Below are 27,436 nucleotides of genomic sequence, written 5' to 3'. Positions count from 1 at the left end.
CTTTTGTCTCTTTAGGTAGGTTTATTCCTAAATATTTTATTCTTTTTGATACAATGGTAAATGGGATTGTTTCCCTAATTTCTCTTTCTGATCTTTTGTTGTTAGTATATAAAAATGCAGTTGAGGAGTTCCCGTCATGGTGCAGTGGTTAACGAATCCGACTAGGAACCATGAGGTTGCAGGTTCGATCCCCGCCCTTGCTCAGTGGGTTAAGGATCTGGCGTTGCCGTGAGTTGTGGTGTAGGTTGCAGACACGGCTCGGATCCCGCGTTGCTGTGGCTCTGGCGTAGGCTGGCAGCTCCAGCTCCGATTCAACCCCTAGCCTGGGAACCTCCATATGCCGCGGGAGCGGCCCAAGAAATAGCAAAAAAAGAAAAAAAAAAAATGCAGTTGATTTCTGTGTATTAATTTTGTATCCTGCGACTTTGCCATTTCTTCTAGGTTGTCTGTTTTATTGGCATATTATTGGCATGTAGTAGTCTCATGATCTTTTGTATTTCTGTGATGTCCTTTGTAACGTCCCCTTTTTCATTTCTTTTTTTGTCTTTTTGCTATTTCTTTGGGCCGCTCCCATGGCATATGGAGGTTCCCAGGCTAGGGGTCGAATCGGAGCTGTAGCCACTGGCCTACGCCAGAGCCACAGCAACGCGGGATCCGAGCCGCGTCTGCGACCTACACCACAGCTCATGGCAACGCCGGATCGTTAACCCACTGAGCAAGGGCAGGGACCGAACCTGCAACCTCATGGTTCCTAGTCGGATTCGTTAACCACTGCGCCACGAGGGGAACTCCCCCTTTTTCATTTCTAATTTTATTGATTTGAGTCCTCTCTTTTCCTGATAAGTCTGGCTAAGGGTTTATCAATTTTGTTGATCTTTTTTGTTGAGCATGATAATTTGAGAAAAAAGAATATATACACGTATGTGTGATTGGGTCACCTTGCTGTGTGGTAGAAAATTGACAGAACACTGTAAATCAGCTATAATGGAAAAAATCAAAATCATGATAAAAATAAAAAAATAAAACACTGGTTGTAAATATTGCCAGAGAAATAGTAAATACTAAGAAGTATGTCCTTAAAATCTGATTATTAAGATTCACATTGTTGAAGTTCCCCGTGTGGCTTAGCGGGTTAAGAACATAACATAGTGTCCATGAGGATGCGGGTTCAGTCCCTGGCCTCACTCAGGGTTAAGGATGGGCTAAGGATCCAGTATTGTCACAAGCTGCAGGTCACAGAGGCAGCTCAGATCCAGCATTGCTGTGGCTGTGGTGTAGGCCAGCAGCTGCAGTTCCAATTCGACTCCTAACCCAGGAACTTCCATATGCAGCATATGCAACCATAAAAAGAAAGAAAAAAAAATCTCTCTCTTGTTCTAAATGTTCCTGATTTTGGAATGTATTTAAGTGCAGTGCTACAAAGGCTCTAGGTGCATCTGATATTACTTGAGGTAACTCTACGCTAGTATCAATTTTTGCAAAATAAATTACAGATATTTCTTGGACTTAATTATGAAGCACAGGTCAAATAGCAAGGAATGTGGGTAATTGGTAAGGCTGTTAACTACCTGCATTAATGTTTACTATGCATTCACTGCTTTTTGACCCTTTTTGAGGGAGTGCAAAATCTTTGAAACACAGGAAATTAATGTCATGTACTGTCCCCTGATTTTTTTTAATCTTTCACAGTTCCATTAATAACATGAATTTTTGGAATTTAGATGAGATTTTAAACAGGACTGGAAAGATTTTGACATTTCATTTTCACATTGCCAGAAAGTTAACAAGGCACAAAAGAAATTTTGTTTCAAAATGTAGATGGGCTCAATATATTGTATGTTTGGTCCACTTAGTGTTATCATCCTAGACCAACACACTTGGAATACCAGAGAAATTAATCCAGAGTGAGAGCAGAAAGTCCTTTGCCTTCTGGGAGTACCTTTCCCAAACAAATCAGTATAAGTAAATTGGCCTCCGCAGATCTTTTCCATCACCTGTGAGTGACATGAAGTAGCTATAAGGTGACATAGGGTGATAGACTCAAGGAAGAGAGGAGGCAAAAATAAGAAAGAACATAATTGCTTTAAAGAAGGGTCAGCAAACCCCAGCCTATGGGCCCAATCTGGCTCACTGTCAGTTTTTTGTATGGTCTCAAGCCAAAAACCATTTTTTCCCCATTTTAAAATTTGGCGGGGTGAGAGTGGGGAGGGAGGGCAAAAGAAGAATTTTTTGACAAGTGAAAATTATATGAATTTCAAATTGCTGTAGCTATAAATGAACTTTTATTGGAACATGGCCACATTAATTTGTTCGAATATTATCCAGGGCTGCTTTCATGCTATGACTAAGTTAAATAGTTGTGACAGAGACCATATGGCCCTCGAAGGCTAAAATATCTGCCATCTGGCCCTATAAGGAAAAGAAGGCTGACCATGGATTTAAGTGAAGTGATGAATGGACTAGGACAGTAGCATTTTGAAGTGTGATGAGAGCTGGTTTGAAGCAAGCAGAGCAGTGGTGCTGGGGCCCGAGGCACTGTCCAAGGGGGCAGCCATTGGGGACCTCAACCACTGGGGACCTGAGAGCACTGGGATGCTGTCTATGAGAGAGAACTGCAAACTTCCTAAGAATATGGAGATATGGGAGAAATCCAGTTTGAAGTAGAAGGTATGACTTGACCAAGGTTGATGAAAAAACACAGAATTCCACTGAATGCTGCTTGACAGTGAAATTGGAAATGCCAGAATTTGGTTTCCCTAACATTCCTGGAATAGATACAGCTTTCCACAAGTATTATAGAGAAAGAGGGTTTATCTAATGTTAAGTTGAAGGTCAAAGACCTTTTGAATCTTTCTACAAAGACCTCTGGATTTTATATTAAAATTGCCAAAGGGACTTCTGATGCTTTAAGCCTTAATCCTGACAATCCAGTTCAGAAGATGAAGCATTATGTGACATCTCTCTCCAGAATGTTTAAAAGTCAAAGACTTTTTTTCTAAAGTCTCATATAATTTAACCAAAGAAGAGTTTCTAAATGAATTCAATGAAGAATTAATTTTTCAAAGAGCTACTGACACCCAAGTTCAGCTTTGGAGGCAGATCTGGAAACTGTGTGGCAGCACTGCTTTTCCAAAAAACATGAGACTTTCCCTGGACAAATTCATTTAGCTTTGTGGTCGTTGTTTTTTTTTTCTTTTTAGGGCCTCACCTTCACCATATGGAAGTTCCCAGGCTAGGGGTCGAATCGAAGCCACGGCTGCTGATCTATGCCATAGCCACAGCAATGCCACACCCAAACTGCACCTGCAAACTACACCATAGCTCACAGTAACACTGGATACTTAGCCCACTGAGCAAGGCCACGGATCAAACCTGCATCCTCGTGGATACTAGTTAGTACTAGTTGGGTTCATAACCTGCTGAGCCACAAGAGGAATGCCTAGTTTTTTTTTTTTTTTTTTTTTTTTTTTTTTTTTTTTTTTTCTGTTTTCCATTTTAGGGCCACTCTAGTGGCATATAGAAGTTCCCAGGCTAGGGGTTAAATCAGAGCTGCAGCTGAGGTTGATACCACAGCCATGGCAACACTGGATCCGAGCTGTATCTACGAACTACACCACAGCTTGAGGCAATGCTGGATCCTTAACCCACTGAGCAAGGACAGGGATCGAACCTCATGGACAGTAGTTGCGTTCTTAACCTGCCGAGCCACAAGGGGAACTCCACATGGCTCTATCTTTTCAATGGCCAGCAGATGCTGGGTGTAGCTTGGCAGAGGCAAAGAAGTTGGGCCCTGAATGTCCAAAAATCTGCTCCTTTGGGCTGTGTTTAAAATATATAGTTGTTGGAGTTCCTGTCGTGGCGCAGCAGAAATGAATCCGACTAGGAACCATGAGGTTACGGGTCCGATCCCTGGCCTTGCTCAGTGGGTTAAGGACCCAACGTTGCCGTGAGCTGTGCTGTAGGTCGAAAATGCGGCTTGGACCTGGCATGGCCGTGGTTGTGGTGTAGCCTGGCAGCTACAGCTCCGATTAGATCCCTAGCCTGCAAACCTCCATATGCCGCGGGTGTGGCCTTTAAAAGACAAAAGACAAATACATGTGTATATGGTTGTATAAATTTGAGTGTATCACTGGCAGGCTTTTGAGATAACAGACCTCAGCCTACAGTGAAGAAATAAACTCGGGGCCGATATACAGAGGCTATCCTTGGCTCTTTTATTCAACACTAGTTGATCTCACCCAGTTTTGAGTCTTAAATACCATCTCTGTGACGAGACCGCCACACTGCGGGGTTTTTTTTTTTTGTTTTTTTTTTGTTTGTTTGTTTTTTGTCTTTTTGCAGCCACACCTGCAGCATATAGAATTTCCTGGGCTAGGGGTTGAATCAGAGCAGCAGCTGCAGGCCTATGCCACAGCCACAGCAACACTAAGTCTGAGCCGTACCTGTGACCCTAAGCCACTGAGAAAGGCCAGGGCTCTTAACCTGCTGAGCCACAATGGGAACTCCCACACTCTGTGTCTTTAGCAAATCTTTTCCCTGAGATCCAGACCCATGTACTCAACTCAACACTTCCATCTGGTCACATCTTGGTATCTGGTCACAACTTAGACTTAACAAATCCCACCCTGAGTTCCACGTACCTCCCCTCCAAGCCAGTCTTCCCCACCTCTGTTCTTCCCAGCTGCTAGGACTAAAACATTGGAATCACCTTGATTCCTCTCTTTCTGCCATGCCATACCAAATCTGTTGGCTCTGCCTGTCATCTGTCTCCAAAATAGATGCTGAGTTTGACCACTTCTTCCCACTCCCAGTGCCATTGCCTTGGTCCAAACCATCATGATGACCTGCCAGGAGGCTTTGCAGGGACATCCTCACTGGTTTCTGTATTTTTTCCCTCACTTCCCCTATAGCCTTCTCTCAATCCGGCAGCCAGAGTGTTTCTATTACATAAAGCAAATCCTGTCCATAGTCTGGGCACTCGAAAGCAAAAGTCCCTACCAAGACCTGCAAAGCCCTGTGTGATCTGGTCACAGCCACCTCTCTACCCTCATCCCCTAGGACTGGCCCACACAAGAGGCCTTCTTGTTCCTCTTGAGATGGGTCTACCACATTCTGTCTCTGGACCTTTGCACCTGCTGTTCCTTCTGTCCAAATTGTCCTTCCTCAGTCATCCACATGGCTCATCCTGCTTCTATAGATCTTTTTTCACTTTTTCACACCATTGTGTATCTAAGGGTCTGGTTCCTGAGGTAAAAATAGTGATTATTGCATTTAGTTACTTATTTTTGTACCTGAGCTCTCCCAATTATGCTATATGTTACAGTGATATGTTGTATACTGTCATTCTGTAATGATAGTGGGATCTTTTCCCCTTCCTAACCTATCACTTGATAAAATATTAGATAGTGTGACCGTTAAAATACTCAAATAAGGAAAAAACCTCTAAAATAACTACCAGTGGCTGCATTTGCCGAAGGATTAAGGAGGAGGGGGCAGAGGCCATTTGTTTCTCATTGTATCAAGTATCTCCAGGACCCTAACAAGAGCTCACGCACTGGGTGGCTTAAAACAAATTTATTCTCTCACAATTCTGGAGGCCAGAAGTCCAAAATCAGGGTGTCATCAGGGCCATGCCCCCCCTGACCATTCTAGGGGAGTCTCCTCCCTTGCCTGGTCCAGGTTCCGGTGACCCCAGGTGTTTCTGGGCTGGTGGCAACATCTGCCACAGCCTCGACATGGCCGTCTTCCCTACATGGCTGTCTTCACAAGGTTTTCTCCTCTGTGTGTGTCTATGTCTAAATGTCCCTCTTTTTTTTTTTTTGTCTTTTTAGGGCCACACTGAAGCATGTGGAAGTTCCCAGGCTAGGGGGCAAATCAGAGCTACAGCTGCCAGCCCAAACCAGAGCCACAGCAATGCCAGATCAGAGCTATGTCTGTGACCTGTACCACAGCTTGCAGCAACATAGGATCCTTAACCCACTAGTGAGGACAGGGGTCAAACCTGCATCCTCTTGGATCCTAGTCAGGTTCATTACCACTGAGCCACGACAGGTACTCCCAAATTTCCCTCTTCTTATACAAACACTGGTCATGTAAGTTATGGGCCCACCCTAAAGACCTCATCATAACTAGAGTGCATCTGCAGAAGCTCTATGCCCAAATAAGGTCACATTCACAGGTGTTGGGTTAAGGCTTCAGCTTATCATTTTGAGGCACACAGTTCAATTCATAACACTATAAGCCTTTTAGGACTCCTTGACATTTTTACAATTAACCTATATTATTGAGAAGAAAGGAGGGAAAAACTGTGGCCTGGCTAGTCCTGGATTTCTCCTCGAAGAAATGGTGGCACCCAGAGACTCTAACTGCAGGGTACCATGGGTCAGGGGGCTCTCTTGGACATCTCCTGCATCCTTGCTAGGCCATTTGTGTCTGTACATTCCCCTGTGCTGAAGCGTTTGCAAACTAAAATGAAAGGCTGTGCTAGTGCACAGGGCTCACCAGGCAGCGGGCCAGAAGGATGCTATGTGAACCATCTCTAAGCATGGCGCACCATGCAGTGCTAGGCTACATCTGCCAGCAGTTTCTCCTCATGGGCACTGCCCACTGCCCAGCACGTGTACCCATGTGTGCACATCTGTGTGTGACTTGTCAAGCTAGCATTTGGTGCATTGCAGTGCTTCTCCCATCCTATAAGTAAAACCTTATTCATTTTAGGCTGCTTGAATTCTCTATATTTAGGAAATGATTTTGTTTTCTACTAGACAGCAGTAGAGAAAAGGAGAGACGTATTGCATTGTGTTTATTGCAATGTCTTAAGCATTTCCCCGCATCTTCTGTAGAGATGCAGTAACACAAGGGGTTATAATTGTAATGTGTTATAACTGTAGTTGTATTATTGCCATATCATGAGCTTACTTTTTTTTTTTTCTTTTTAAGGCTGCACCCATGGCATATGGAATTTCCTGGGCTGGAGGTCAAATTGGAGCTGCAGCTGCCAGCCACAGGCTTAGCAACGTGGGATCCAAGCCACATCTGCTACCTACACCACAGTTTATAGCAATGCTGGATCCTAACCCACAGAGCAATGTCAGGGATCGAACCCAAATCCTCATTAAGACACTAGTCAGGTTCTTAAACCATTGAGCCACAGTGGGAATTCCAATACAAGCTTGCTTTTAAATGGCTTCTTAGGTTCGGGGTTTCTCAAAGCAACACTCAGGAAGTTGAGGACAAGTTTCCCTAAGAGGTGATCCTCAGAAACACCAGTGGGGTGACAGGAAGGTTAAAAATAGTGCATAAAGGGCTCATTAGTGAGCAGGTCCCCAAATGTGGCATCTGTGGCTTGTAGAACAAGTGGCTTAGAGTTAATCCACCTCAGGGGTGTGGGATCTAGCCTACAGGTCAAAATTCCCCAGTACCTCCAAATGTAACCTTATTTGGAAATAGAGTAGATGCAGAGGTAATTAGTTAAGATGAGGTCACACTGGAGAAGGAGGGACACGATCCAGTATGACTGGTGTCTGCCATAAAAGAATATCTCGTGAATAGACAGAGACCCATAGAAAGAAGATGATCATGTGGAGATGGAGGCAGATGTGACCACAAGCCAAGAAACACCTGGGACTGCTGGAAGCTGCAAGAGGCAAGGAAGGATCTTTATAAAGACTCAGAGGGGGGAGTTCCCGTCGTGGCGCAGTGGTTAACGAATCCGACTAGGAACCATGAGGTTGCGGGTTCGGTCCCTGCCCTTGCTCAGTGGGTTAACGATCCGGCGTTGCCGTGAGCTGTGGTGTAGGTTGCAGATGAGGCTCGGATCCCGCGTTGCTGTGGCTCTGGCGTAGGCCGGTGGCTACAGCTCTGATTCAACCCCTAGCCTGGGAATCTCCATATGCCGCGGGAGCCGCCCAAGAAATAGCAACAACAACAACAAAAGACAAAAAAAAAAAAAAAAGACTTCAGAGGGAACGTGGCCCCCTGCCAGTGCCTTAACTTTGTACTTCTGGCCTCAAGAACTCTGAGAGAGTAAGTTTCTGTTGTTTTAAGCCACCCAGTTTGTGGTGCTTATGGCAGCCCCAGGAAACCAGTACAACAGTTCTGTACCAACTCCTGGTCCACCAAAAAGTGGTGCATGGCAGTGCTTCTCTCATCCAGTGAGTAAAGCTGTATTCATTTTGGGCCTCTTGAATTCTCTTTATTTAGGAAATGATTTTGTTTTCTATGGATGGCAGTAGAGAAAACAGAGACATACAGTGAATGTTATGCATTGAACTGTGTGCCACGAAATGATATGTTGAAATCCCAACTCTGGTACCTGGGACCATGACCTTACTGGGAAATAGAGTCTCTGCCTCCAGCAGCCATTTTCACCCACCCCCAACCCATACTTTTCATTTGCCTTTGCAAGCCACCCATTGTGATCTGAGGCCAGAGAATAAGACCCTAGAAAGGTAACAAGCAGCCTTTCAGAAGTGTGTGAGATTTAGAACAACTTGCCCACAAATTCACAGCACGGATTGGCTTGCTCTCCATATGGTGAGGCTGAAACTATCCTGGAAAAGTATGTCGTGGAAACATAACCTGAGAAGAATCTGGTTGAATTATCACAGGTAATTCTTCATTTAGCCAAGAGGAGAACGAGGCTTTTAGGATGAAAAAAAGTCATAGGTGATGGTGTTGCTGAAACTCAGCCTCTGTCCACTGGTTCCAAATAGAAACTCAGTTTGGGGTGAAGGAGAAAAAAAATAGCTTTATCGCTTTGTCAGGCAAAGGAGGCCACAGCAGGGTAATGCCCTAAAGAGTTGTTCCTCCTTTAGGAGAGATTAGGAAGTGTTTTATAGCTTGGGAGTGGAAAATGGGGCCACAGAGAAGGATCAGGGTGGATGCAGGCTTGTATTCTTCTTCAAAGCTGGTGTTTAGTGGCCCCATCTGGTAGTCCTCCTCTTGGTTTTCTTTTGTTGGGGGTTTTAGTTCTGCAGAAGAACTCAACGATATTGTTATGTATATTCCTTGAAGAAGAACCAGGACCCTGCAGTAAGGCTTCACTATTGTTTCTTGACTGCTCCTCCCTGGTCTCTGCATCCCCTCCCTTCCCTGATTAACAGCTGTTTGAGCCGACCCTTTGGAACTCAGGGAAGGTCATGGAGGCTGAAGATTATTCCCTAAAAACAAGAAATGGGAGACAAAGAAAGACTTGTGTGTGTCCAGGAGACCCACAGGGCCCTTCTCAGTTTCGATGCCCAGAGAACAGCTCTTTACCTGAACTGCCAAAATAGTAGTAATCAGCCAAGTAGAAGCCACCATTTGTGAGGAATGAAATGACAAGTCAAAGGAGGGAGCAGGGGGTATCATCCATGGTATTGTGGTGTTGAGGCAGAATATTAACTCAGGTAGTCTGTGTAGGCGCATGGACTATGATACTGTGATATGTCAATTCTTTGATATGGCTATTGATTAACATTTGTGACTTAAGGGCTCCAGGGAGTAATTCTCACAGGCCTTGTTTTATTATAGGAATTGTGCCTTCCCCACAGGCTTTGTTTACTATAGGAAGTGTACTTTCTCCACAGCCCTTATTTACTATGGGAAATGTGCCTTCCCCCACGTGGACCTTAATCTCTAACCCACTCCTCAACTGGTAGGAAAGGAATGAGAGGAATGGTGACTCAGTCTAAGGGAAGAGAAGGACAAAGAAACCATAAAACTTATGGGACATTTCCACCCCTAAAACCCTATTGGACTAGGACTGATGTAGGTAACTGGACAGGGCCAATGGGAGAGAACCACATCTTTCTGGACCCCACATTGGTCCCCTTCATCTTTAAGAGATAAAAATCCCTATAAGACAATAGAGAGTGGCGGGAGGGCAGGTGGTGTGCTTGTCCCCATTCCCAACAGCCCTGGGAGATATTTGCTTTCCTTTAATAAAGACTTTGCTTGCTTGCTGCCTGTGAGTTCCTTCTTCGACTGCATGAACAAGAACCCAGATTCCAGTAACATCTTTCTGGCATCAGTCTGTGCTTGCAGGTTGGAAGAAGAAGTTCCAGTCTTAAGTCAGGGCGAGACTGAAGAAGAGTTTATTGAGGATAGAAATACTGCCAGCTCATCAGAAAAACAACTTCCTGTTGATTAGGGGAGCCGACAGTGAGCATGTGGGCCTGTCTGTTTTTATAGCCCAGAGAGGGGAGGTCTTGGGATATACCTGCTGACCTGCTGATTGGTTGGGGGAAGAGGGGTCTTATGATACACTTGCTGATTGGTTGGGGGTGTATAAAGTCCCTATAGAGAGGTAGGTGACGAATGGGCCACATACATTTTCTGGTAGGGGGCAGGAAGGAGTAGGCCAGGGTAGGTGAGGAATGGGCCACATACGTTTTCTGGTAGGGGGCAGGAAGGAGTAGGCCAGGTTGCTCAAGTGGGGGAGGGGGCATTACAATGAGATAGGTGGGGCAATGATAAGGGTCTGGTAATTCTTGTCTTGGGCAGAGGTTTTGAGTTCAAGTTCAAGTTCCTTGAAGGGGTCTTGAAGTCCAACACAGTGGGTTAAAGGATCCAGTGTTGCCACAGCTGTGGCTCGGCTCACAGTTGAGACTCACTGATCCCTGGCCCAGGAACTTCCATATGCCACAGGCATAGCCATAAAAAGAGAGAAAGGAAAAAAAAAAAAAAGAGACAAAGACCAACAAACTAACAAATCTTAGTGCTGTATTTAAGAATTTATTTTTGTTTTTGTTTTTGTCTTTTTCCCTTTTCTAGGGCTGCTCACGTGGCATATGGAGGTTCCCAGGCTAGGAGTCGAATCGGAGCTGCAGCCACCAGCCTACGCCAGAGCCACGGCAACACGGATCCGAGCCACGTCTGTGGCCTATACCACAGCTCATGGCAACGCTGGCGCCTTAACCCACTGAGCAAGGCCGGGGATCGAACCCACAACCTCATGGTTCCTAGTCGGATTTATTAACCACTGAGCCACGACAGGACCTCCTAGAATTTACTTTGAAGAGTGAATCTGAAAGTCACTTTCTTCCCTATGAGCCCAAAGGAAGATGAGAACATGACACTTTTGGCCTGGAGAGAATCCTTTATTATGTCACACTGAAACAAATACTTTTTTCAAGGACAGTAAGCACAGTCATTGCCACAAGCATATTAATATATCTAATTTTTAATAAAGAATATGCTACAAGTCATGCTATTTATAGTTTCAATAGCATTCTGGCAAAATTAAAGATATTTCCAGTTGTGTCAAATATTTGATGAATAGTAAATTCTACTTTCTGCCTTTGGGTAAATAAATGGTGTCTTTCAGTGAAGTGGTGGAAAACAGGTCATGTGAGGGCTGCTTCTTAAATATGCCCTTTTCTCCAGGGACCATCAGCCCCTTCGGTTACCACTGAACTTCTCAGCTATTTTCTGTAGTTCCAAATCCATTGCAGCCAAATTTTCGAGTTCTTTTTCCTAGAAAATACAGAAAAATACAGAAAATGGAGGCATGAGGTCCCCGATCAAATTACTTTGTTGTCGTTGGAAGGAGTATGGACAGAAAGGGGAATTTTTGATGTGTTAGAGGCTATATGAGATACCCTACATCAGGGGTTTTCAAACTTCGGTCCCTGGACCAGCAGCATCAGTATCACCAGGGAACTTGTCAGAAATATAGAATCTTGAGCTCCACCCACAACCCTGCTGAATCAGAAATTCCAACGGCTAGGAAAGAATATACATATATATATAACTGAGTCACTTGGCCATACAGCAGAAATTGGCACAACACTGTAAATCAACTGTATTTTAATTTAAAAAAAATTTTTTACCACTGTAAACCAACTATAATGAGTTTAAAAATAAAAATCATTTTAAAAAAGTGAGTGAAAATTTTTTTTTAAAAAAAGAAATGCCGGAGTTCCGGTCATAGCTCAGCGGAGATTTATCTGACTAGCATCCATGAGGACGTAGGTTCGATTCCTGGCCTTGCTCAGTGGGTCAAGAATCCAGCATTGCTGTGAGCTGTGGTGTAGGCCAGCAGGTATAGCTCTGACTGGACCCCTAGCCTGAGAACCTCCAAATACTGCAGGTGCAGCCCTAATAAATAAATAAATAAATAAAAAAGACTAAAAAAAGAAATGCTAAGGTCTAGGAATCCCTCGTGATTTTTTTTTGTTTGTTTGTTTGTTTCAATCAAAATGGTTACTTTTGGAGTTCTGGTTGTGGTTCAGTGGGTTAAGAACTCGACTGGTACCCATAAGGATGCAGGTTCCATCCCTGGCCTCATTCGGTGGGTTAAGGATCTGGCATTGCCGCAAGCTATGGCTTGGATCCTGCATTTCCATGGCTGTGGTGTAGGCTGGCAGCTTCAGCTCCGATTTGAACTCTAGCCCCAGAACATCCATATAATTCAGGTGCAGCCATTTAAAAAATCAAAAAGGCAAAAAATAAAAAAATACTTTAATTTAAAACATTTAAATTTGTTAAAATAATGGTTCTTTTTTCCTTTATATTTTTTAAAATTTTTATTAGAGTACAGTTGATTTACAGTGTTGTATCAATTTCTGTTGTACAGCATAGTGACCCAGTCATATATATGTATACATCCTTTTTCTCATACTATCTTTTGTAATATTCTACCCCAAGAGATTGGACATAGTTCCCTGTGCTGTAGAGTAAGACCCCATTGCTTATCTATTCTAAATGTAATAGTTTGTATCTACCAACCCCAAGCTCCCAGGTCCATCCCACTCCCCCCCCCCCACCACTGTTGTAACTCTGATACACATTCTAGTTTGAGAAGAATAGACCTACATAATCAATATTGGGGGGAAAAACATTGTTAAGGAAGGCAAAGCTCTGGTGATGTTACCTCTCTCAAATGTAGCTGTGATTGATGTGGACCAAGAGATGGTACAGACAGAACAAAGCAACTAATTTCTGTACCATCTGTTCTCTCTTACCCTGAGAAATAGTGATGACAAGTCAAATGACCAAGGAGAAGACAGCAGACAGGTGGTTTTCAACCTTGACTGAATGTTGAAACCCCCTTGGAGCTTTAAAAGATCCTGAGGCCCAGGCAATACCTGGTACCAAATGGACAGAATCTCTTGGTCTCAGGTATCAGTCATTTTTCAAGCTTTCCTGGTAATTACAATGTGCAGCCAAGGTTGAGAAGCACCCCAGGGCAAGGGGGTGGACAGGGATGCAGGCAATGGCCAGATGCCAGGTGGAAATCAAACCCACAGACTGTCTCTGACTAGAGGTACCCTCTCATGGCGAGTAATTGCTGTGGATCTCTCCCCATTAATAGCAGCCTTGTATGTGACATCTGAACATTGACCATCCGAAGTTAGCTTTAGGCAAAAGCCCCACATCTTACCTCCTCCTCTGTCAGAACTCCTTGGCCGGCCCTCTCCTTCTCACTCTCTGCTGCGTGGCGTGGACTCAGGTGCTCCCCGGAGTCATAGAAGTCTGGAAACTCAGCTGACTTCTTCCTGTAATGAAGAAGCTGGTCCAGTTCAGCCACTCTGTCATACTGCCTCTTCAGATCCAGTTTGGGGGCCAGGTTTCTCTCCTCATATCCCCAGTTTACATCCTCCTCAAAGGGCTTTTTCTCCCACCAGTCATAGCTGTATTCCGGGAAGAAAGTCTTCTCGTTCAAGGTCACCCCATTTGCATCTTCACCCTCAAGAAAATTGTCACCCACGTTGTCCTTCCTCTCGAAATGGCTGCTCTCCCACTGGGGTGGGACGTAGTATGGATTGAGTAGCTCCCCTAATCTCTTCTTCTCAGGGATGCGATGGGCAGCATAGGGTTTGCCTGGAAGCCTGGCTTCCGCAGCGTGCTCCCCAGGGCCTTGCAGGTCCTCCGGCTGCTGCCACCTGCCTGGGGCTCCTTCCTCCCCATTCTCCTCACCGCGGTTGAGGTAATTTCTCAGCTTGGCCTGTGGGTGGCGCCTTGCCTCGTCCACCTGGCTTTCTGGAACAGGGCGGTGTGCTTCACCCCAGAACTGTTCCTCTTCTGCCGGGTCAGGAGGGGCGTCGGCACGTGGCCCCCCTGCCCAGGCTCGGTGGTGCCGCTGCCCCTCGTCGCCTCTCTCTTCCTCACTTTCCTCACTGTGTCCGGGCCCCTTATTCCTCAGCTCCGAGCTGGCGCCCACCCTCCTGTCCTGCTCTGGGCTCTCCTCGCCGGGACGTCTTGCAGCCCGGTGTTCCGCACCCCCTCTGCCCCCGTATCGTGCCCCCACCAGGTCCCCAGGAGCCTGGACCGAGGAGGAACTCCTCACTTCTTCCCCGTGTTCGGCTTCTTCTTCGGAAGCTGGGTAGTGGGTAGGATGGCGGGTTCTCTGTCCCCCGGGGCTGGCCAGGCCCAACACTGACTCCTCAGATTCCTCGCGGGGGTGTCCTCTCTCCTCGGGGGGAGGACTCCCTTCCTGAGGGGCTCTGTCCGGCCTGCTCCTCCCGTGGTGATGCCTCGGCCTCCAGCGTCGTTTGTCCACCTCAAGGCTGGCATCTTCCTGGCTTTCCTCAGGTGCCTCCTGACCCTCGGGTGGGCTTTCAGGCTCTCCGGGTGCCGCGTCCTGGCTCCCGGTCTCCTCTCCACTCTCCTGGCTGCTCCTTTCCCGGCTGTGTGTCTTCGCAGGGCCCCCAGCAGAGTGTGCATCGTACCTGGACTCGAACTCCTCTTTTTTCTTAGCTGTAGCCCGGTTTCCTTGGTTGAGAAAAGCAGTTTGCGTCTCTCCCGGCTCTTGGAGGTGTCGCTCCTCGCTGCCCTCTTCCCCACGCTCCCTTTTCTGATATTTCTCTCCCTCTTCTTCTTCCCTGTCCTGTCCCTCGCTCTTCTCAGAATGGCGTGTCTTGCCTTCCTTGGCCACTGGGTTGTCAGAGGAGTAGGGGCCCCCTCGGGGCTTGCCTGCCCCCTCTCGGCTGTGCCCGCCGCCCTCTACGTCCGCCCCTGGGGGGCCTTGGGTGTCCTCCGATGGGGCTTCTGCGCCCTCCCTACCACCGGAGGGCCTCTGGGTTTCGGAGGTGTCAGCTGGGTCTCTTAACAATCTCACTTCAAACCTTGTGTTCTCATTTGCACCTTTCTCTTCATCTTTGACCTCTTTTCCACCTATAATGAAAAGAAAAAGGAGCAAGTGTAACATCAGAATTGCTTGCTGTTCAGTAAGCCCCAGCCTCAGTGATCACTACAAACCCTAAAGACCCTGAAAATTGCTTGGGTAATTTTTCAGTTAATGAAGAATATACTCAGACTACTTTTATTTTATTTTATTCTTTTTTGTCTTTTTAGGGCTGCACCCACAGTATATGGAAGTTCCCAGGCTTCGGGTCCAATTGGAGCTGCAGCTGCTGGCCCACACCACAGCCACAGTATCACTGGATCTGAGCTGTGCCTGTGACCTACACCACAGCTCACGGCAACGCCAGATCCTTAACCCACTGAGCAAGGCTGGGGATCCAACCCATATCCTCTCAGATACTAGTTTCATTCATTACCGATGAGCCATGACAGGAACTCCTCAGACTACTTTTAAAAGCAATGATAGGAAAACTACTTAGTTGTGTTTAAATTGAATCATAAATTCTCTCTATATTGATTTTTTTCATAACACCCAAGTTTCTTTCATTTGCTTGATGACTGAATTGAAACTCAAATATAGGTTTGTAAAATACTAGAATTTAGACCCAGAAGAAACCTTAGCATTCATGTAGTTCAATCTCCTCTCTCTGAAGACCAAAGACATTAAGGCTCAGAGAGGTGTAATTCAGGACCATTCTTTCCATATTTCCTCTAAGTAGGGATTAAAAAGTTAACATTGTATAAAGAGCTCCCACTAGAATCCAGCTAAATAAAGTTAAACAATCAAAATGGGAAATATCAGATTCAAAGGAAGACTAACATGTTAATATTAGTTTATAAGACTTTTTTTTTTTTTTTTTTTTTTTAGGGCCGCACCTGTGGCCTGTGGAGGTTCCCAGGCTGGGGGTCTAATCGGAGCTGTAGCTGCTGGCCTATGCCACAGCCACAGCAACAACAGATCCAAGCCACGTCTGCAACCTTCACCACAGCTCATGGCAACGCCAGATCCTTAACCTACTGAGCAAGGCCAGGGATCGAACCTGCAACCTCATTGTTCCTAGTCAGATTCCTTTCCGCTGCACCACGATGGGAACTCCAGTTTATAAGACTTTTATTATTCAGTCAACTGTGTAGACTCAACTTAGCAGTGACAATATAACTTAGTATTTGGCGATAAGCAGCGTGTGTATTTCTTTGTTGAGAAAACTGCACAGCAGTGAAGGACCAATGTTTTCCCTCTTTCAGGTCCCATCCAACATGTTCTCACGTGTTGAGAATAAGCTTCAGTATACTGAATTATCTTTATATTGCACGAGTCAACAGTAGATGGAATGACTGATGTTTTAACTGAATGCTATTTCCTCCCATCTTTTCCAAATGTTGACAGCTCTTTTACTAAATCTTCCTTAACTCAAGGGCATCCCATTGAAAGGAGACATGCAATTAACACTGTCTGAGTCGTTACCTGGAAGGGCTTAGATTTCAACTGACGTCACTGAGTTCAGATAGAACACCTGAAGCCAAGGACGCTCACAGTTCTGAGCCAACCTCTAGGCCATCATTGTGGGAGTCACCACCCCTTTGTAGTTATTGAGGACTTGAATGTAGCCGGTCCAAACTGACACATTCCATAAATATAAGAAACCACCAGATCTCAAAGGCTTCAGATGAAAAAAAGAATGTAAAGTATCTCAAAATTTCATATTGATTATATGTTGAAATGACAATATTTTGGATATACTGGAATATATATACTATAAATACATTGGATTTTACAAGTTGTATAGTGAATAAAATAAATTGGACAAACTTGAATATATTATTAAAATTAGCTTCACCTGTCCCTTTTACTTTTTAAATATGTGGCTACTGGAAAATTTGAAATTTATTTGTGGCCCGCATGATATTTCTACTGAACGGTTCTGATGAGTCATTTTGAACTGATATTTGCAGAATAGAAAAAGAATCGGTCTGCTTTGTAAAAATCTCCAAGAAATAGAAGGCAGTCTATACCTCTCTACTTAAAGCCCAGCCTGGCATGATAATATTCTCATGTTTGATGAGGCACCTGAAATGTCCATGACATTTTGCACCCAGACATCTGAGGTCTGGCCCATCACCAGTGCCTTTGCCTTTTAAGAGCCAGTGGTGGTATGTGCAGCAATGAGGCAGGGCTGACTAGGTAGGCACAGGTAAGCAGGGAGGCTTTGAGCAGGTACTGACATCATTCAGGCAGGATCTGAGCTTCCCGGGGCAGAGGCTGTGTGGCCCCTTTTTTACTGCCTGCTGGTCAGGAAGAGAAGTTATTTTTATTTTTTTCCCAGTTGAATGAGTGCTGCTTGCAGCAGCTTGCCTGAGGCTTAACACTTCCTCCTATATTTAGCTTTAAGCCCCCGCAGGTGAGATCAGAGGAGGGCTGTGATTAGCAGCACAAAGTCTTGTCAAGCTGTAAAACTAAGGTGTGAAGAGTTCTCTTCCAGTAAAAAGGGGAAAATGCACCTTCCATCCCTAACTGTCATGTTGTAAAGATGACCAGATCAACGAGACTCTTACACCTGTTAAGAAATTGGACTGTGTATTCCCTAAAGTCTCTTTAAACCATGAAACAATAGTTTGCTCAGTAAGTCCCCAAATGTTGGTTTGCTCAGTAAGTGTACACTTGCCTCAGCAACATGCTAAGGAGAGTGGGAGTGGAGACAGAGATGGGTTGAGGGTGGGAGGGAGGCTGCAGGAAAGAATTCATCCTACTCATTGGCAGAAAGCACCATCAGTCTTCCAATCAGCCTAAGACATATCAGCAGGAGAGAGAAAACAAGAATAGAAGTGTGGACTAAGAATTTTCCTGTCATATCAGTAAACAAAGGATGTTGTGGCCATCAAGCCATCGGTTAGTACAGCCACCCCAATTGTGTATCCTGAGGGGATTCAGGATGGAAAAAACAAACAAACTCAGGATACTGGCATTTAAGGTGCATATCAAAGGAATGATTTCAATAAGCCTAGGCTCTTGCACCTTCCTGTACATAGAAAAGTGCCAAGTTTATTAACCTAAGATATCTGGTTTTCTTTAATTAACAATGATTTTTTTGATGTTCCAACTACTTGGTTTTTATTGCCAAAAAACTCCTATATTCTGGCTCCTCCCTTATATCTTCAAAACAGTCCCTCAAAGCCATCTGAGAAACTGTCTCCTGGGCTTCAGTCCTCAGTATGTCATGGAATAAAACATAATTTTCAACTTTTAGGTTGTGCATTTTTTTTTTAGTCGACTAAAGTTCTGAATTGGTAGCCCAGAGGTAAGTAACATTTTTCATAAATTTGAATTTAGAGGCAATATTTAAATGCCAGGAGATACTACTTCAAAAATCCAAAATTTTTAATTCTTTTGAAAATTCCCAAGATATGATAACAGAATCTATATTTCTCTCACTATAAGGTTGAACCTGAGAAAAATCTACTTGGAGTTTGTGAGTCACTTCTGTCATGTTTTACTCCTTTCTGTTATCTGTCCATCTGGCCTTGGCTGGTATTTGAGTCTGTAGCCTGGGAGGAGATCTTTAATTTTTTTCTATCTCAGCATTCAATGGCTCTCTGGGTGTGATATCTCCAGGGTCCTGATTTTTACCATTTTTCCCCGATGTCCCTCAAGAGACATCAAAAGACCCCAGGGCACAGTGATGAGTTGAGGCTAGAAACCTATGGCCACAGCCTGGGTGCTAAGAATCTGACCGTGGCAGCTAGCAGAGCTCTAAAATTGACCACTCTTCTTAAGCAATCACAGTTCTTTGATGAATCCCCTAGAATGAGGGATCCAAACCTTCTGTGTCCATCTGGTAAACCAAGAAAGGGGAACGGAGATAGGAACACGAGTTTGACTAAAGGAGTCTTTGGTCCCTGCCTGGAGACCCACCCTGCTCTCACTCATTCCCTGCAATGGCTAATAAACTCATTCTAGTAAGCTCACTCCTGTAGTTGCTGGAAAAGAAAGTTGAGGAGAAATTCTGAAAGAGATATGTAGGCTAGGAGTGGCAGGGAAGCTTCCTTCCACTGTGCATGGGGCTCCTACAGCCTCAGACCCACACCCCTACAATGGTTATCCGGAAGCCCCCAATGGTGGACTGAGTCCCCCCCAGGTCATCTTTCAGCCAATCACTAATACTTGTTTTTATGATTTTATGCATGAGGCCTCGTGTGCAGCAATAGCAAGAGAGTATCATCTTGCAATGGGGAATTTTTTCTTTTCTTTTTTCTTTTTAGGGCCACACCTGCAGCATATGGAAGTTCCTAGGCTAGGGGTCGAACTGGAGCTTCAGCTGCCGGCCTATGCCATAGCCACAGCAACACCAGATCCGAGCTGCATCTGCAACCTACGCTGCAGCTTGTGGCAATGCCAGATCCTTAACCAAATGAGTGAGACCAGGGATCGAACCTGAATCCTAAGGGATACTGGTCAAGTTCTTAACCCACCTGCTGAGCCACAATGGGAACTCCATAATGGGAGATTTTAAAGGTGAAAATAACAAAGAAAATCTGCTGTTCTCAGCTTGACTAAAAATTTAAAAGCACTGACAGGTGTTGACGAGGACAGAGACGTTTGGATTTGTTTGAATCTGTTTGACTTTGCACTAAAATTTATCTCTTCATATCAACTCCCAATGGATACTGCTTGTGTCACTGTTCCAATTTTGTTTTCAACACAAGCTGTTTCTTGTGGAGAAAACTTCCCAGTCTAGACCTGGAAGTGCCATTATTCTGCCTCCTTGGATGCTCTGAGTCCACCCTCACTCCTTCCAGTTCTGGAACCCCTGATACCATTTACTAGTACCTCTCATTCTAATAAGATCTTCATTAAAATGGCTCCACCAATCTGTCAGGTAAATATACCACAAGTTGCCCAGCCACCTTTCCAAGCTTCCAGCTCCTCTCTGTCAGAAGGGTGGAAGGCAAAGAGAAGAATAATTTTTGTCTCCTTCTATCCTTTCATCTTCTAATACTTCCAGAACATTTAGCCCCCACCCCACCCCATCTTATAAACAAACACTCTGCACACCTCCCTCAACCTAAAAAATCCAGACTGTGAAAACAAGGAATTGAGGAACTAATAGACATCTCAAAGACTATCATTGAATTCAACTCCCTCACTTTACTTTGAGGAAATAAGCCCAGAGAGTCAAGGAGTCTTCCCCATGGTCATACAGCCTGTAAGTGGCAGAGCCGGGACTAGAAGCCATATCTTAGATCATTTGCTGATCTAGCAAGTCCTGTTCCCACTGCATCATGCTCCCTGTTCCTGTGGGAGCAAAGAGGAAGGAGAAATGGAGGGAGCAGGAGAAAGGACCATTCAAGGAACAAAGACCTCCTACAGTGTAAGATACTTACCTTTCTTCAGGACTTGTCTGCACTCAGGAGTGATGGGAGGAGCATTGGACTTCGACAGGGCATTTGAAAGGACCTCGATGATGCAGTGAGCCACCTGGGGGAAACCCAGAAGGAGGTTGACAAAGCTGGTGTCACTGGGATGCTGGACTACTCATTCCAGAGCTGCTCCCAGGAGAGGGTTGGCTACGTGGCCTCTACTGATGCAGAATCCTTGGGCCAGGAATGAAAGCTCCCAGGCCTCCCCACAGAGCAATGCAAGAAGGTCAAGATGACACAGAGAAATAAATGTTCATTTCTGAACAGGTTAGATGGGAAATGTTGTGATGCCAGCTCTCCTCAAGAGGACTAAACATCTAAGAAGGGAGGAAGAGCCCGGAGCAGGAGGGGCATCCCTTGCTCCCATTTCCTCATGGATTAAAAACCTGGCTTCGTAAGCCTGGGTTTCTTGTTTGTTTGCTTAGTTTGGTATGACAAGGAGTAGGAGCTCTAGGGTCTAGATGTAAATCTAGATTCCAGACTTCCATTTCAGCTTACCATTTCTTCATTGTGGTTCCTGTTGTCCACTGGCATAGAACTGACAGCTTTGAAGGAGAAAAAGAATGGGAAATGAGTTGATTTTTGGAAGCTGTGTGTCCTCAAACTCACAAAATCACCCCACCTGTAGCATGTTACTTGGAGAGAAGGGCAGAGTCAGAGCTGAGCAGAGTGGAGAAAGTAGAGGATGGCTGCCTTAAGGACCAGAATTGCCCCAGTTATATGTACACACACACACACACACACACACACACACACACACACACACACACAGCTGTTTCTCCTGGCAATGTTATAAACATAATTTGGAAATGAATGCTATCTTATATCCAGTATAAATCAAATCCAGACAAGCAGAGCTGCTGGGATACTGGCAATGTTTTGTTTCTTGATCTAGGTGTTGATTACACAGGTGTGTTCAATGAGTGAAAAATCCAGTAAGTTGTACACAGTTTCCTCTATGTATATTGTGTCAATTAAAAGTTTAAAACAAACCTAGTTTAAAGGAAACCAGGGTAAGGTCAACCCTCTGCCTACACAAAATGGGTAAAGATCTGTGATTCCTTCCACCTTTTCCTGTTCCCAAGGAAATATTTTCCCTGAAAACCACTTCCTGTCCAAAAGCATGATTATGATTATCTTGTGTAATTAATTACCTTGTTTTACTCCCAGGCCTTTTCTTGGACAAGGTGCTTATGTGTTTGTAGCAGTTTTGTTTTTCTTCATGTCATCTGCAGCCCTGTGCAGAATATGGGAGGCATCTAGTTTTTCCAGCACAGCATCGAGTCCGTAATATCACATGCAAATAGGTATTCAACAGATGGTTTATGAGGATGTTGCAAAAAGATAAATTTTAATTTATTTAAATTAAGTTTCATGAGATTCTGCTTACTTTATTTATTTTTTTATTTTTTTTGCTATTTCTTGGGCCACTCCTGCGGCATATGGAGGTTCCCAGGCTAGGGGTCGAATTGGAGCCAGAGCCACAGCAACTCGGGATCCGAGCTGCGTCTGCAACCTACACCACAGCTCACGGCAATGCCGGATCCTTAACTCACTGAGCAAGGGCAGGGACCGAACCCGCAACCTCATGGTTCCTAGTCGGATTCGTTAACCACTGCGCCACGACGGGAACTCCAGATTCTGCTTACTTTAAATGCATGACTGAAGTGCATTTGTCTCCTTAGGAAAATGCTTCAGATGTTTTAAATTTTACAGTGCCATTTTTTTTTTCTCTTTCAAAGTTGTTTTAATTCTTTTCTCTTTCACTTTCTTCTGTCTAAGCCCTTACTATTGGAGAAGTTCAAATTATGTACATACAGGCCCATCTCCACAGTTCTCCTGATATTCCCTGGAGTAGAACCTGCTCTTATGGCTGGAGAAGCTCAGTGCAGAAGGTTCTTCTAGGTCCCCGAGACAAGCAAAAAGCTAGTGGGAACAAGAGCAAAATTCTTGGACATCAGAGGTGGAAGCTGCTCAAATGCAGTTTATTGATAACCTTTCCTCCCCAAATATTTGCCCCCCAAATCTCTTTAATTACCTCCCCCAATTAATTACATGTCATAGAGCTCAGTCTAGAAATAAAACTTCTGCTTTATTGACTCACAGAATTTTCCTTCTCAAAGCATGGCCTGGGAGCTACTTCAATTGTTTCAAGAGGCCCAAAGCTAAGCAGCAGGTTAAAATCATTGGTAAAAACATTCGAGAGGTGGCTAACAAGGTATGACCCCATGGCCTTTCTGAAATGTAGTTCAGACAAGATCCAGATGGGCACCTTTGACACCCAGGGTTCAATATGCTGGGCCATTATTTTATCCTCCAAATGGCTGTTATCTGAGAACATTCCCACTTTGGCACTTCCTTTTTTTCTTTCCTTATCTTCTCAGGGCCCCTCTTTCGGCTTATGGCTGGTGGCCTATGCCACAGCCACTGCAACGCCACCCCATCTTTGACCTTCGCTGTAGCACTGGATCCTTAACCCACTGAGTGAGGCCAGGGATCAAACCTGAATCCTCATGGATACTAGTCGGGTTCTTAACTTGCCACAGCAGGAACTCCTCCACCTGAGATCTCTAAAATCCTCTGAAAAGCACTGAGAATTACTCAACTATAAGGTACCTGTTTAAAATATAGCTTTACAAAACTTTCTTTGGTAATACAGTTTCTGGCTAATAACTTTTTCTTGCTAATAACTTTCATCTTCATTTCACAAATGTATAATAGGTGCTATCATTAAATAGCTAATATCGATATTGCTAAAGTATTAACAGTCATCTGATTTGAGGGGGAAGGAATATTTTTCTTTTGTGGTTCTAAACAATTTGTAGCTCATACTTGTTTTTATAGAACAGTCCTCTTTCCCTGATTGAGGCTCTTCAGACATCTTTTTGGTGGAAAGGAACCAAGGTCTTCTTATGAAAACATATTATACATCTAGTGAGACATCTAAGTTCCACTATATTTTTTCCAATAGAATCTGTGACAGCAAAGTAATAACCAAAGATATGTTGATACCCCTAAAGTAGTTATTTCTTTGTATAACATAAGATTCAAGGGGCACAAAAGAAAACCCAATGATTATGATAAAAGTGAAGTAGTGAAATGGTAGGAAATATTTCAAGTAATATCATAATATCATATGATAAATCTGAGGATAACTTTCAAAGTATTAATATCTCATAAGACTACCAAATTAGGTTTTGATCCCAGAAGGAAAATACAGCTCTAAAATATGTTACACGAGCTATTTTGAATGTAGAAACCATCTTACCTAGTATAATATAAATGTCACTAGCTACTTCACTTGTATTAATTTTTAGAGTGCACAGTAACTACTGTGAAAAGGTGTAGATCTCCCTCCAGAAGCTCTTAAGGGTAGGAAATGAACCAGATGGTTTCTGCAGGTTTCCTGTGATTTTGCTAAATAACAAACTCTGCTTGAAGGCTGCCATGTCTCATTTCCAAGCATCTGAGGGAGGTAGAAATGGGGAATGACTGCTGTGGGTAAGGAGTTTCTTCCTGGGTGATTGCAAAATTTGATAATGGTTACACAATCTGTGAATATACTAAACAAATCACCGAATTGTGCACTTTAAACGTGTGGATTTTATGGTGTGTGAATTATAGCTCAATAATTTTTTAAAAGAATGTAATGCCTTGATTTTATCTGATATTAAAAGATAAACACTTCTTAAAAAGATTTTCTTGCATAAGAGCTGTAATTATTTTACCACCATAATTAAATGTCTCTGTTTTTGTGGTCTATAACACAAAGTATAGCATAGATCTAGCCTTTCAAGCAATTCCTTTCTGAAAATACTTTTGACCAGAAAGGACTCTAAATATTCATTTGCTTTTCTTTAATCAAATTGAAAACATCTATAGGCAGTTTGTAAGAGTGACAACAATTTTAGAAAATTCTGAATGTAAATAGCTTGCAACAAAATAAATCCCAGTGGCTTTCATTTTGTTTTTATATTTGGGATCCAGTAATTTCTGTTAATAAAATCTTCAGATTCATGGATGGCAATACCTCAGTTCTAGTTAGGAATTTCAATCTCAGATAAGAATGATATTTTATGAGGTCACTAAAACAGCTACAGAAAACACACAGTTTAATCTGATGATGGCATATTTATTTCTCAGTGGTCTCAATACTCATGGCTTCAACACACACACACACACAGACACACACACACACACACACACACACACACACACACACACACACACTTTCCCCCCCAAAGACCATTTCTTTAAGATAAAGAGTAGTTTGAAAGATTAACCCCACAATTTTCCATCGTAGAGAGACACTGTCAAAGATTTACCACTTAAAATTTCATCCTCCTAAATTGCTTAAAATGATTTTTTAAACCACTCCAACAGAATTTTAGTGGTTATTTTATACTCATTATTTTTCTGGAGTACAAAAGTAAAAATATATATTGTAGTTTCCATTTATAACTAAAAATTGATTGAGTGAAATCTCTCAATCTCTCTCCCCATTGACAGAAACACAAAATACAAAAAAATATTACATTAAAACTATGTATACACATGCCTGAACACGAATACACATAAATTACATATGAATATGTTTAAAAGATATCACATATCTTATATACATATACACATAAGAAACTAACTTTTATCTCATTGTGTTTTAATAATAATGATGATGATGATAAAAGAAATTATACAGGTGCCAACTAATATAACACATGTACTCCTGTCTCTCCGTGGTCATTTGACTTTTAAAAGTCAAACCAATACTTAATTACAGATGCAGAATAAGACTATAACAGCATCTCTCTAAACAGGTAGAGAGAACGTAGCATTTCAGAAGTGAGCACAAAATATGGGATTTCCTTGGAGGTGCTGCCACGTTTTCTTTCTATCTTACAGATAGAAAGATATGAAAAAACCGAGACTCTTTTGGTTGGACTAGGAAGTCCTTTGGCTTTTTCCAAGTCAGACGATGGGGCGGGTAGTTGAGCGGAAACACCCAGGAAAAAAGAAATTAAGACCCTCAAGCAAGATGTATAAACCTTCCACTCAACTTCCCTCTCTCCCAGCATACGCCTGCCGAGATGCCCAGAGCAGCCTGGGAGACAGAGGCTGGCGCTGTCCACGGTGCTGAACAGCCAGCCGCGCCCACTCACCGGCCACCACAGTAGCTCCCAGGAAGCCGAGAAGCACCGCCGGCTGCATGGCCCGGCTCGCCCGAATCTGCGCGGAGAAGAGGACGGCTGCTGAGTGGTGAGTGAGTCGTGGACGGAAGGCAAGATGAAGATACTCAGGGAAGGCAGCCCTGTGTCCTGGTTCCCGCGGTGTGGCGCGGTTGGCGCAGGACTCGCTCTTTTAAAGGGCGAGCTGAGGCCGCAGGGCGGGGAGGGGCGGGCACCCAGGAGGCTGCGCCCCCGGCTCAGCTCTGACGTCACGGGGCGGCCCTGGGGGTGGCGGCTCAAGTAGGAGGGAATTTACGCCAGTCCAGTCGCCTAGGTGCCCAGGGTCTGGACCAAGGGTACGGAATAAGGCAGAAAAAAGAATGGAGGGGTGAGGGGATGTAGTTGAAATCTGAGTCGGGAGGAAAAGTGCAAGGTCCTGGTAGGATTTCGTAGACTTGTTTGTCATCTCTCTCCCATCCCTGCCCAACCTTCATATCTAGAAATGTATTTGAGGCTCTGTCTTTCATTGTTGTCAGTTGGCAGATAGCCAGTTCCTATATTCAGATTTTCTTTTTTCTCATTATTTTATAATTTAAAAAATTATTTTGCCGTTGACATTTATTTTTTTATTTTTTATTTTTATTTTTGTCTTTTTAGGGCCGCTCCAGCGGCATATGGAGGTTCCCATGCTAGGGATTGAATCCGAGCTGTTGCTGCTGACCTACACCACAGCCACAGCAACGCCAGATCCGAGCCGTGTCTGCGACCTATATCACAGCTCACGGCAATGCCGGATCCTTAACCCACTGAGCAAGGCCGGAAACCTCATAGTTCCTAGTCGGATTCGTTTCTGCTGCACCACAATGGGAACTCCGCCATTGACATTTATATCTCAAAACAAACAAACAAACAAACAAAAAGCCTTATTTCTCAGAAATTCTCCCAAAACAGAATGATGGAAGAAATCCAACATTTTCCTTTGGAACCAAGGCTTTAGGATAAACATGGTATCAGATAGGGGTACTGTCAACTTAAAAAAAAAAATATCACTACCTAATTGTTCTGGGAATTTTTTTATTGAAGTGACTATATTTCCTACCTCCTCTGTAGTTTAACTTTGAAACAACCTGGAGATCATATATGCATTGGTATGTTTCTGGACTCTTCTATAATATCAGTCCATTCCATTTCATTGGGCTATTTGTTTATTCTTGGAGCAATACCACACTTTCTTTAATGCCATAGCTTTTTAATAGGGCTTGATATCTGTGGAAAAGGTCTTAACACTTTGTTTTTCTTTAGGAAGGTATTCATTATTCTTGGCCCTTTGCAATGTCATATTAATTTTAGAATCAGTTTTCAATTTTCATGAAAAAATCTGTTAGGATTTTGATAGGAATTGCAGCAAATCTATGAATCAATGTGGTAACAGCTGACGACATTAGTGGGCAGACTTAGGTTTTGATTGCTGATAGTGTTCTGGATATAATTATCTCAAGTTATACAAAATAGTATCATAAGAAAAGAAAAGAAGTCGTAGGGAAGAGTATTTCTGAGGAATGCACTCAAAGAAGAATTAAGGAAGAAAACATATCTCCCTTAGGAACCAGAGTTTAGGAAAAAAAAAAAAAAACAGTTTTGTACATGGCTCCTGAAATAAGTTATCCATCAAAGATCCACCTAGGAAAATGAAACTACTAGAAGGAATGTAATACAGGAAATAACATCCAAGATTAGAAAAGCTGAAAAGCAAATAGGGGAAGAAGAGTAAACCCAGAAAGTGGTAA

The 27,436-nt window shown here is 43.7% G+C and overlaps 1 protein-coding gene and 1 pseudogene across 1 annotated transcript; one reads left to right on the top strand and one right to left on the bottom strand.

Moving 5' to 3' along the window:
• Positions 1-2,432: 2,432 nt before the first annotated feature.
• On the top strand, positions 2,433-3,142 carry LOC100626769 (EEF1A lysine methyltransferase 2 pseudogene; annotated as a pseudogene).
• Positions 3,143-11,066: 7,924 nt separating this feature from the next.
• CHGB (chromogranin B) lies at positions 11,067-25,793 on the bottom strand. The gene is given in 5 exon segments (NM_214081.2): positions 11,067-11,457; positions 13,367-15,099; positions 20,449-20,542; positions 20,983-21,029; positions 25,644-25,793. Coding segments are annotated over 5 exon segments (2,007 nt in total). The 5' UTR covers positions 25,693-25,793; the 3' UTR covers positions 11,067-11,373.
• Between the last annotated feature and the right edge of the window lie 1,643 nt (positions 25,794-27,436).

The sequence above is a fragment of the Sus scrofa genome, chromosome 17 (genome assembly GCF_054392235.1).
Source record: "Sus scrofa isolate SSC_HxYL_T2T_F1_AM1 chromosome 17, Sscrofa_HxYL_maternal_Yorkshire_Landrace_v2.0, whole genome shotgun sequence".
Taxonomy (NCBI): Eukaryota; Metazoa; Chordata; class Mammalia; order Artiodactyla; family Suidae; genus Sus; species Sus scrofa.
The sequence above is the reverse complement of the archived record's forward strand: the minus strand, read 5'-3'. Positions and strand labels throughout refer to the sequence as shown.